General features: G+C 43.5%; 1 protein-coding gene across 4 annotated transcripts in view; it reads left to right on the top strand.

Annotated features, from left to right (window-relative positions):
- The window catches only part of tead1a (TEA domain family member 1a), a 37,491-nt gene continuing 24,575 nt past the window's right edge, over positions 1-12,916 (top strand). For 2 of the 4 annotated variants that reach the window (XM_042109088.1, XM_042109091.1), the window contains exons 1-2: positions 453-625; positions 12,657-12,916. The exon at positions 12,657-12,916 is cut by the window's right edge and continues 37 nt beyond it. In XM_042109088.1, the coding sequence (XP_041965022.1) occupies positions 12,752-12,916 (165 nt within the window). In that variant the 5' untranslated portion in view covers positions 453-625; positions 12,657-12,751. Of the gene's footprint in view, positions 20-452; positions 626-915; positions 1,146-12,656 lie in introns of those variants that run through there. The other 2 variants (XM_042109090.1, XM_042109089.1) reach the window with 2 other exon arrangements.

Genomic DNA, 12,916 nt, shown 5'->3' on the forward strand with positions numbered 1-12,916 from the left:
CACTGTGCCAACAAATGAGGTAGGCTAATCAAAAGTTTTTGCTGTGTAATGTATAAAAAGCCTGCGTGGAATTCCACTTCGCTTGCTCTCAAGTAAATGTTCTGTTGACATTGTTGGAATAACTCAGGCCAGTGCACAGAGCCTATATGGCTACCAGGACATTAGCGTATAGACTGAACATTATTATCCCTGGTCTTTGAAATCGGAAGTTCAGCAAAGTAGATAAAAGGTCTGTTGATAGGCCATGAAGATGTTTTTTTACGGAGTAGGCCTACTTGAATGTCCATAGCCTACTACAGAGAGCCTACTGTTTCCCCAGTGAGGTAATTCATATGGCCGTGGTCCCTCCCCCATCCTCGGCTGGCTCCGGAGTTTTGGGATGACGCCACTTTCGCTCCGCCCCAGCTGCAAACTCAATCTTCGCGTTCATTTCATTCTTGCCCTCATTCCGCGCATACTTCGCATCTCTGTAGATACGGAGAAAATTAACGTTCTCATTCTTGACTGATAAAAGAAAACAAACAAACAAACACTTTAAATGCAATTGCCGCAAAGAAAGCCAGGCCACTGATACAAATCAAACAGCTCGAAAGTGTTCCAAATTAAATAAACCTAGGTGTCTGAGGTAAGTTTGTTTAATGAGTTATTAAGTTATTTTTTTGCGATCTGAAAATGTTTAAATTCGATTGAAGCATAAACTATAATAATGTGGCTGATATCTGTAAAAAGGAGAATGAATTTTGTACATTGACACGGTCAAAACAGTAATAGATTTCGACATGTTTTGTCGAAGCTCTTTCACTTTGTTCAGAACTCACTGTAGAGTAGGCTAGCCAATGATTGTCATTGCAGCGGGGTCGTGTTACTAGGCTGTGTTGTCGAAATTTGCCCTGATCTAATGTGGAATTGGAAAAAATGCGAATAAGCCGACTGCTCTGAAATCAATGTATACTTTTACTAAAATGTATTGGCATATAGGCAATGCCGTAGTTCACGCGTTCGCATTTGCCTTGACTGGAACCGCCGAACTGAGCTGAACACTTCGGAGGTTAACAAAAGCGTTTGGGAGTACTTGTTGCACCCGTAGAATAGCCTACATCGCCATACGCAGTGATTTGATAGTGCCATCTAAATTAATTCACACTGTAAGTAATCGTTTGGCTTACACCCTAGTGGAGCTTTGAGCCTCCTCTTTTAACAGTGAAATATTTTTTTCTTGAACAGTTTTAAAAAATGGTTGTATATTGTGCATGGATTTTAGCGATGGCTTTTCTGAGTTGGACCTTGATTGTTTGGTCCGGAATGATGGGCGCAGGTTAGCCTACTTTGGGAAGTAGGCTAGCATTCTGTCAATTAAATCTGGGCGGTAGAAAGTCCACTGTGAAGGAAGGCTATTGTTAATCATTATATGTATGGTATAACCTTTTTGTGATATGAAGGAGTTGTAGTGGACCTGTATATTTTACTATTTATTTTGAGAGCTAACAGTAACATGTTTTTTCTTGTAGCCTATGCACACTAAAACATTACACTAGCTGTCAAGTTATTACGTCAATATTCGAGATGGACTTCCCTTAACTGCTGCACAGAAATCTGTCAGGTTTAGCATACCTCCCTGCTTTACTATAGTAGTAACTTTATCCTGGATAGAGACCACTTTAACTGCTTTGTTTGATGCAAGAAATCTAGGCAGTGCTACCTTTTTTATTTTATTTTTTAATTTCAGTATATTTGTTTAAAATAGCTTATCATTTAGTGTGTTCTGCCGTTTCCAGTTGCCTTACTCAATATTCTTCTTTTTGGGGCTCTAATGAGATTCTAATGTGAATGCATTTTCATAACGAATTTTCAGTCAATTACAGTAGGCCTACAACTATCTCTTAACTGACTGTTTTTGAAGTTTCTGTGTTGAAGAGCATTCATACTTTCCAAAGCATTCACATGTTGATTGTAGTTTTTGTGCAGTGTCCAATGTTGTTTTTGTGCAGTGTTTTGCTTAAATGTTACCCAGTAATCAACAGATGTTATAGGTCTAGTGTTCAGAAAAGAAAAGATGCAAAGCTCACAAGGTTGGGTTACCTCTGGGAATGAAGGATTGTGGGAAGATGGGGGAAGGGGCACGTATTGTTCTTTTCTGACGTTGAGGCAGAAGGCTTGTGGACTTATTGAACCACAGACGGCAGACAGGCCCCCTCTCTGGTGTTGACATCTGGTTTAGTACTCTTATCCACCTGTAGGGAAAATGCAAATATGTGTGTGTGTGTGTGTGTGTGTGCTCACCCCAGCTCTTCCCGCCTGGAAAATTCAGAGGAACAAGCATTAGTGAAACTGCCTCTGCCACTCACTGTCTAGCCGGCCCATTGTTATGCCAGCAACAGGCGGTAGCAGCCAAGGCACCATATGGCTCATGTATGCTTCTATGCTATCTGTTAATTTAGCTTATCAGCGGCGTTCTAATGTTTTCAGGCAGTCTGTGCTGTGTCGTTGGAAAATCTCTCTTCTTACTTTTGAGGAGTCTGTGAAGCGCTTCTTTGCTGTGTGTACTTATACCCAGAGTACTGCTGCCAAGCCACAACGTACATGGAATTAACACACTATCTCCCTGCTTCACTTTTTACTCTATCTCATCCAGTCTTTTATTGTACCTTCCCCCACCATTACACACACACACACACACACACACACACACACACACACACACACACACACACACACACACTTACAGTCTCTTCCCTCCATTTTCTCCTATTTAGCCAAACACAGGGCTCAGCACAGCGCATCAGAGCATGCGGTCTGTTCCATTGGTCATAATGTGTGCACCGCATCAGACTGTCTTTCCCACATTTATTGAGATCTCTTTAGGTTGCAGTATAACAGTAACGGTTATTGTTGGTCATTTTTTGTAAAACATTTTTTTTTATCAGATAATGTCTTAAAATTAATGCAAACATAATTAGCAGTTTTTTTTGTATTTCATTTTGAATAATTATGTTATACAAAGTAACATATCAAATGACCGCTTTTGTAAGTATTATAATTAACCAAATCTTAATTTGGATGTTTTAACATCAAAGGTGTTTTAGTGTGCTGGTGATGTAGTGGATGGATGTAGATTGAAATATTCCTCTTTCAAAAGGGGCTTGCTTTTGTGTCCCAGTGATTCATTACGAGGGTTTAATTAGCTGTTCTTTTGCACTGAAAAGGGGTGAAAAATTGCATCTGATTATTGAAAGGATTCATTAACATATCTTGGCAACATCATGAATTCATTCCTCAAATATTTCTCACACACTTGCGTCAGATCAGGTGTCTTTGGAGATTTAGCATTGTCAGTCTCTGCTTAGTTGAGCAACAGGTTGTCCTTCAAAAATGTCAACCATTCCAGTAATGTCTCTGTGAAAGCACACAGGCGCTCATTATTGGAAAGCTCAGAGAGAGGGGGGTGAATACTGTTCATGATTTTTTTGTTGGCTAAAGTTTAAGAATGTTTCATGTTTGATTAAAGTTTAGAGCTCTCCATGGTAGCTCTTTTTTCAGGTGCTCCAATGCCCTGTTTAGTCAATGGCCGAAGCCTCCTGAAAGAAGCTCGGAAATGCCCCTGTGATCTAATCATGACTGATGTATTTGTGTCAGCTTCCCTCTGCTTGATCAGTTTTTGTCTGTTCTGCCATATACGATTACCAGCCTCTCCTCTGATCATCAGCACGGGAAGCATGCCTAAACAACGGCTGCAACAGTCAACTCGACCAGTGGAAGATAGAGAGAGAGAGAGGGAGGTTGCGAGTGTGTGTGTGTGTGTGTGAGAGAGAGAGAGGGGGGGGGGGGTGAGAGAAAGAGAGAGAGAGAGAGAAAGCGCAGGAGGGAATAAATGAAAATTCATATGTAATGAAATTTTGGAGCGGGTGGGTCAGAGCAACAATGGAGCAGCAGGCCTGGTGAGCGGAGGGGGCAGGGGGGGCAGCCTTTGTTTGCCGAGCGCAGGAACAATGGGCTGTCCTCTGAGGCAGGGCGGCGGGTGGGCCAGCCCTCTGCCTGTGCCCTGAGGTAAACTACCCCCCCCCCCCCCCCACACACACACACACACACATTCACACACACACTACCCCTTTCCCTGTGTCACAAAAGGGAAGAACAGTGTGGATTTGTAGTGTTGTTGTTTTTGTTGAGGGCCGTGGTGTGGTAAAGTGTGTGTGTGTGTGTGTGTGCAACTGCCATGTGTGGATTTGTGGGTATAAGGGGCTTTTTTAGCAGAGTCCGCATTGGTGCACTTTCACTTGTTGTTTTCCAGGCAGTGGACAGTTTGTGTGTGTGTGTAAGTCCTTACCGTGTGAAAAGGACTGGCACCGCTGACATCACCAGAGTCCTCTGTCATGGCTGCCACAGAATGATCAAAATCTCAGTGACAGACATTCTGTCCAGACCAGTGGGCTTCTCTCCGCTATGACAGCATAGCTGTGTGGCATTTTAGAGAACTGTTGTGAGCTGGGAATGTCGCAAAACCCAACTATATATGCCATCTAGCACAGCAGAAGCAGCCTATGTGTTATTCACTAGCGTGGCGACGTTGCTTCGCCTGATGAGAGAGAAATACAAAACCACAACTCCTTAGTTGTTTCGCTGCAATCTGGTGGATGATATGACTCAGCGCTTGTGCCTCACATCCACAAAGGCTCGAACAGCGCTGCCCTATTTCCTTGAGGATGAATGAAAGAGATTTTTCCAGCCCATTTCATGTGCCTTGCAGAGCAGGACTTTGCTCTGTGGACATGCGGTCATATTTTTGCACTGGCGAGAGAAGGCTGGCTTTGATTTGATGTGGTTAAAAGGAAACTTGCAACGCTTATGAAGATTGATGTAATTTACTCTAAGTAGGCAAAAACAGCTACAGCAGTTTGATAAATATGAGTGAGGAGCCACGTGGGTATTATTTCCATTTACAATCAATGTCGGATTTTGTCCTTGTTATTGATCCAGTCTACCATCTTGCACTGTTCACCTAAACCTTCCCCCACCCCAGTCCAGCTTGTGGGAAGCATTTCTCACGCTGGAACACTCATCTCAGCTCAGCTCATGACGCACAATATGCAACTCATCAGTCATTAGAAAAGTCGAGCGCTGTAACTAAAACAAACCACAGAGTTCCAGTCAAAGTAAGAAATCAGGAATTCAACAACTTCCTCTCCCCACAGCATATACTAGCAAGAGACCCATGTTTAGCGTTCTGCCTCCTCAGAGTCTTAGTGACTTGCACAGTATGTTGCCAAAGACATTGATAATAAATGCTGCCATGTCATACACATTTCTGTGGAAAATCTCTAGCAGGTGACCAAGTCTTTTTTTCCTGACCCGTACTCCAGTTTGCCAGTAGTTAGTCCAACCATCCAGCAAAGACCTGCTAAGTCTTTCTTTTAAACACTGTCTGAGACACTGTATTGGTGTAGATAATATTATTGGATGTCAAGGCTACTATGCACTCTTGCACATTCAAGTTAAGACATTGTCTGGCCCATGGAAAAAAAAGACACAGTATTGCTGTTAGCTTTTCATTCCGCCAAGTTCATGGCAGCCCTCATTTAAAGATTGAGACTGCTTAAATACTGAGAGGAAACATGGCACTATACTGTGGGTCTGTGGAGGAAAACGACAAAAGGATCAGGATTTTGGGAAAGTTGTGTGTGAATAGCTGAGGGGTTTTATCTAGCTATGTTGTATTTCAGCCAAAGAGGGTAACACACCTACATATCTGCTGAAAAGAAAAAGAAATCCCTGCTTTTGTGGCAATTCAGTGTGTCCCTATAATTAATGTAACTACAAAAAGGGCCTTTTCTCCAAAGTTTAAAACGCCTTCTCGGTTATTTCATCAAAGGCTGTGAGGGAGCCATGATGAAGTTGATGGCAGTCTTTGATACCAAATTGTGTCCCCCCTGCTGAAGGCCTCCGAAAGGTTGTGGGCAAATATTGGCCACGCTGCCTGGGAGTTCACACTCATTTGAACATGTTGCCCCCTTTATTTCCTGGAGGAGGTATTGTCGGGCCCATGTTGGGGCAGTTGTGCCCTGGGAAGATGTCTGATAATGGTTGGGATCTGACTCAACAGAAGAGGAGGTAAAGCAAAGAAAAATGGTTAGTTTCTTGGAGAATGGTGGCATTGAAGGGATTATAACAAACACACAATACCACAATACCTAGGGGAACTACACATTGAGAAAAGGAAGGGATTGTTGTTTGTTGGTAGGTCATCACTGGTCACCATAAGAGGCATAGTTGAATGGGAATCTTTGAGGTCCCTTACTGTGCAGCAGATGTGTCAAATGATCTCTATCTGTCTGAAGAAAAAAAAAAGAGTCCATCCTTCATTCCACTGACCTCATGGTGTGAGGTACCACTGCTGAAACTGATTGAGCTGAGCCAATGGAAATGGAAAAACAAACATACACATATGTACTGGTATATTATTTATTTATTTAGTTATTCACACAGAATACATTCAATTGTTCAGTGAAACATTCCAGAGATTTCTTATACGTCCTTTGAAGTTATGGGACATCATGTTCCCAGAGACACTTTTGTGGTTATATTCTATCAGCAAAATGGCCTGAACGGAGTTCTCAGTGGAACAGAGAATTACACATGGATACCAGAAAACCTCAATGCAAGCTGAAATTGCCTCTCATGGAATGATAAATGGAATGGATAAAGCGTTGTTACTTTGAAATATTTATTATGTCTTCTTCCATGAATTAGTTTTTAGGTAAAAGAGTAGGGAATAGTGTATTCTTAATGTATTGTATTTGAGTGACTGACTGCTTGACATATATGTTTTGAGTCAACATATATGTCCTGTTGGCTGCAATCAGTTGGCTACTTATCTGTTAACTGGAGGTTGGTTTGGTTGAGAAGTTGTGGAATATCCCCTGAACTAATTAAAAACTCATGAGGATGACTGATGCAGGGCTGATTCGTCATATCTGTGTCATTTCTGGTATGTGCTGACTTGACTGTCTAAGGTTCATGGAATTGGTGAGTACAGTAAAAGGGGGTGGGTCAGGGTCTTGGCTTAAAAAAGTGATACAGCTGTAATTTTTGCTTAAAACCTGATATGTGATTCACAGCATGCCGAGAAACCTCACCGGTTAAAAGCAATGTAGTGTAGTTGTTTGTATAAGTGTATATATACTTTTTTGATCCTGTGAGGGAAATTTGGTCTCTGCATTTAACCCAATCAGTGAATTAGTGAAACACAAACAGCACACAGTGAGGTGAAGCAGACACTAATCCCGGCGCAGTGAGCTGCCTGCTTCAACGGCGGCACTCGGGGAGTAGTGAGCGGTTAGGTGCCTTGCTCAAGGGCACTTCAGCCGCGGCCCACTGGTCCGGGCTCGAACCGGCAACCCTCCGGTTACAAGTCCAGAGTGCTAACCAGTGGGCCACGGCTGCCCACTTATTATCTTGACTTTATTGCAAAGCTTTATATCAGAGCGAATGCCACACAAATTAAGGACTAACTTGCCACTTAGTCCTTAATTTGGGAGCATTCGCTCTGAGATTCTCCCTCTGTTTTGGAACCTTCCATTTGAGCTTTACCGTGCACTAATTCAGCCCAACTGGGAACAGAGTCTTAACAGCAGGCGATAACATCATAGGTCAGGCTAAGGATGAGTATTAGAAAATGCACACATTTTATGAATGTCACTTTCAACATTTATTTAATTTAATTTATTTTCCCAGTGATAACAATATTTCATAATAATATGAAAATGTTCATACATACTGGTAAATGGTGATATATGTCCATATTAATAGCCAAAGGAGACTGTATAAGCCATATTAACTGAATGAGAAAAAGAAAATCATGAATGCTTGAATGCTCTGTATTAATGTATTCATCAGTGTCATATTGTACTGGCGGTTTATACCTCATATTTGCTGACATCAGCTTTTTTAATCCTTTGTTTAATTGTCCTGTGTGAAAACAGGATGTGGTAAGCATCCAGTTAGTACCTTTTAATTCAGTTTATATGTGGTTGTGTGTGTGTGTGTGCATGTCTGCCTGTGTGTGCGTAGATAATAAGAAGGATCTATACTGAATCCACACATCTCTTAGAGCAGTGAGGTGTTTGGAGCGGCAGTGTTTCATGGGTAAATTTGTGCTCCTTTTGAGTGGGCAAAAAAGAAATGAAATAAGTGCATTTCATAAACATGAAGGAGACAAAGGGATGTGTTAATGGCGTGGACACTGTGCTAATGAGACTCAGTGAAATGGATATTGGGGGCATTGTGGTGATGACTCCACCGCTGTGAGGTCGTTTGCGTCAAAAGGAGAAGTGTCTCGCACACAGAGGCATAGGCGAATGCCTGGCTTTACACACACACACACACACCAAGCACAAGATGTGCTCACTGTTTCACCATGCATGCCATTGAAATGCAAAAGCCTCTGTTGGTGAAAAGCTTGAAAGGAAGGGATTTTTTTAGGTCATCCTTAATTAAATTTCCTGCCTGATGATAGACTAATAGGCCTGCTGGGACTAATGGAATTGTACAAGCATTTCATGTCACTAGTATAATGCACTGAATAGCAGCGAAAGAATATTGTTTCTTATGTGATCCTTTACAGACCGAGGGGACATGTTTAGAAACCTTTCATTTCTACCCTCTCCCCTCGGCTCATCAGCATAATAAACCAAGCTCGTCATTATCTATATATTGTTATGATGAAATGACTTTATGAGTACTAATACAGTGGCTAGCATCACAGTGGCAGGAGTAATTTACCTGGTGCTTTGGCGGTCAGGGTGGAAGTAAGAATGTCTTGAATGTTTGCAGTCATGTGCTGGTTACCTAGAAATTACCGCTGTTTTACAAATCTAACGCGGTTCGTTATTTTTTTTTGTGGGGACAATACTTGACTAGCAGCCATTCTAAAGACTCTTTTGTGATCAGGTCAGCGTGTGATCAGGTGGAACACTCAGTCTGTAGAATATGAGGGACACAAGACCATAGGGCTCCTTTCTCATACGTATATTGTAAGGATAACATACATTGCTTCTCATGATATTATTTTAACTTTTATCTGAATATTTCATTAACTATATTTGCAGTTCTGCCCCATTGAAAATTATTCAGTTTGAATAACTTCACTCATAAATAACTACAGTATTACACACATTTTTTGTTTATGTTCCTGTGTTAATAGAAGTGTGAGCATGTTGTGGTTGACTTTCAATGGTTACCTAATATTTCAGTTAACTTATGGTAATGGTTCCTTTTGCAGTGTTTACCTTTTGAGCTCCTCTCTACTGTATGTGAAGGGTTAGCTGTGAATAATGCCTGCAGTATGCATACTCATACCTACACTGGTGCAAGAATTCAGAGTTGTTCCTGAGGACTTCACCATTTGTTCATCTTGAATAACGTTTACGATAGAGGTTGTTCTTCTGTCTGTCTTCACTGTTTATAGCATGTATAGCATATATGGGGAGTCACCTGCATATATTGTATTGAGAGACCTTACTGTCATGTCTCCAAAATAGACTGATTGAATTAAAATGACTGAGCAGACCCTCACTCACTCACACATACACATACAGACACGCATTTAGAGGAGCTCTCATACATAATACCTATCATTACATTCAATTACAACTAGTTGGCGCTGTGTTGTGCATGTTATGCATGTGCCCACCTGGCAGTTGAGTGTCAGCCTGCACACACACACACACACACACACACACACACACACACACACACACACACACACACACACACACACACACACACACACACACACACACACACACACACTAACCCCAGTAGCTGGCACAGGCGCGCAAGCAGTGCGGGAGTTTGACAGCTGCTCGGCTGTGGATGTGTGCCCCCTTGTTTTGTGCGCGGACGCGCCTCCATGCCATGCCATTTGTTTGGAATGCTGTCCCCCTTTCCTGGAGGGCCGAGGAGCGGTGTGTAAGTGTAGCCACAGTATATTGTTGCATGACTAATCTCCCTTTCCCATCTGCCACTGGGGCCCCCGCTAGAAGCAGTCCCCACTTTGCCATCAGCCTCGGCCATATTGCCATGGCTGCAGTGCAGTGTGTGTGCGGCACAGGGGCTCCATGGCTCTTGGCTTCTGTCGGTGTGGCTCTGTCTGCAGAGTACGGGGGTCGGGGTGGGGGTGGGTGGCTTGTGAAGATGTGTTAAGTCGCATCACCAAGAATTATCACCATGCGCGCACACATGCAGAGAGAGAGAGAGAGAGAGACGTACACACGCACACACACACACATATGCAATACATAACACTACACCCAGAAATGCTGAGATTCCCAAACACATTTGATGTCTCTTTCCAACTTTATTTCTGCAGAACACACACACACACACACACACACACACACACACACACACATACAGTAAAGCCCTTGTTCACAGCTCAGCTGTTTTGTGCTTAAATTGAATCATAGGCTCAAGTTCCCTGTCGTTCTGTATGTGGACTGCATTATTCCTGGGCTGGAATAATATGCTGGGTTGTTTGGTACCATTTGCGTTGGCAGTAATTTCACTGATGGATGTAACGGCTGGGTTATATTCTATGGTGCAGACTGTCATGGATTTTACCCATGGCATTTCAACAATAAGGGAGACTCACACAGGCCATAAATGGAACTGAATTGCTTATTAATGCTGGCTGGATGGATGGGAGTGGAGTGAAGAAAGCATATGCTCGGTCTCTCTTTCCTCTTCCCTGCTTTTTGTTTTTCTCTTTGCTTTGTTTTTTTCCCTCCTCATTGCCTTTTGATGTTTCGCAGCCTTGTAAATTACAGAGGGAGCGACAGATGCACAAGCTGTCTAACATGGAATAGCCTGTTGTCAACTGCCAGTGATCCTGAGAAAATCAATGGCTCTCTGAAACACTTTTTTTTTTTGAGGGGCGTGTTTTTTTTTTTTTTATTTGTGAGTTGTTTTAGCAATCAACTGCTGCATTTACACTGCGCGTCGACTTTATCGTCCTTTCAAAAAATGTCACCGTGCCTTGAGTTGTCGCAGATCGCCGTTGGATCTAAGTGTCACGGCAACTGAGGAGATTTTGTTTCTGTTCGCAGATGGCCTCTCGCTTTTTTTTTCTCTTTTTTCAAGTTAACCTTGGCTCCCTGTTTGACCACTCGTCCAGCTCATCGTCCGGCCACTCGCACAGCTACACCTGGGGCTGTTCATGCAGGCTATAAAACTGCCTGTTGGAGCTCAGCTGTCTTCTCTCCTGAGTTCGTGCCTCAGACTGGGGTTACTGGGTTGCGCCTCATACCACCCCGCCCCACCCCTCTTCACCCCCCACCCCCAGATGGAAGTCGGGAGTGTGCCGTATCAGTGCTGGAAGCGATTAGGGGCCGAGTTGATTATGCAGTCAGGGGGATGATATTAAGGCCCCTGAGTTGTTTAGCGGCTGGAATGAGAGGGCTTTTCTCCCCCCCCCCCCCCTCTCTCTCTCTCTCACACACACACACACACACACACACACACACACACGCACACACACACACTAACTCCAGGCCTTCAGAAGCACAAAGTAGTTGTGCAGTGTCAGCAGTCAGTGGCACCCAGCACACAAACCCCAAATTCAAAACCCAAGCTGCAGCCTGTGCTGTGGGTGATTGCACTCTGCCCTCTTCTATTTCCCCACGCCTCCCACCCCGCCACACACACTCACACACATCAATTATACAGTCATCTACAAAACACCCACTGTACAGACAATCAGTACACAACAGAAAGAGAAACTACAGTGCATTGTATCTCAGCTGGAGACCATATTGTGTAGTTTGATGTGGATAATGGTTTTCTTATGTGTGCATATTTTGTAAGCATCTCTGGTGTTTAGGAAACAATTTCTCCATCTGTGAGTCATTTGGATTACCAAAGCCTGCCTGGCTTTGTATCTGAGCCCTAACAATAGGCAGAGTGATTTTTCAGATTGTTTACACTTTATGAAACTCCTTAATCAGGAGATTCCCAGTCACATGGAGTGACTGTACATGTCAGGGAAGAGCAGGGATTTAAGCACAGAGCTTGTCTCTTTGGCCTGAAAAGCCCTTTTCAGCTCCAAAGTGTTCCTGATGTGATCCTCCATGATCTATTTTGGAGAGCGAACACAGCGGCCATTGAGCGTCGTAAATTTTCATTCAGCAATCTCTCCCCGCCATGAATTTTCGCCCAAGTTTTAAGAGGCCGGGAGACAACAGCGAAAGCCTGTAAGTGTTTTTACAGCAGCTGTGTTGGATTACGGCTCGACGTTTTCTGAACTTGGCTCGTCCTTTTCCTCATGCGCCTTCTACATGAGCTCTCTGTCTCCGTTCCCATAGCATGCCTCTGGTTGCCGAATAGTATCTTTTCATTGGGTGTCAGAAGATGTTTGGCCTCAAATAAATTAAGACCAGAAAAACATAGTAATTTCAGACTCACTGTGTGATCTTGAGAGGGTCATAGTGTCATAATGGTCATAGTGTGCAGCAGCTCACTGACCTGTTTTTTTGTTTGTTTGTTTGTTTGTTTGTTTTTTAACCAACAACATTTTAGTATTGACTAATCCGTGTGAAGACTACTTTGATGTTAGCTCTGTGGACTGACATACTATTTGTGTGTCTGTGTGTGTGTGTGTTCTCCAGGTTTCTCCCCTCCATCTCTCCTCCACTTAATTTCAGGCTTGGAGGATCCCCTCTGTCCCAATCCCCAGGCCTCCCACCCCCCACCCAGTGCCAACATGGACCCCAGCAGCTGGAGCGGCAGCGAGAGTCCGGCCGAGGACATTGAGCACATGAGCGACTCGGCCGACAAGCCCATGGACAACGACGCCGAGGGCGTGTGGAGCCCCGACATTGAGCAGAGCTTCCAGGAGGCCCTGGCCATTTACCCACCCTGCGGCCGG

Source organism: Alosa sapidissima, chromosome 11 (genome assembly GCF_018492685.1).
Source record: "Alosa sapidissima isolate fAloSap1 chromosome 11, fAloSap1.pri, whole genome shotgun sequence".
In the NCBI taxonomy this organism is placed as follows: Eukaryota; Metazoa; Chordata; class Actinopteri; order Clupeiformes; family Clupeidae; genus Alosa; species Alosa sapidissima.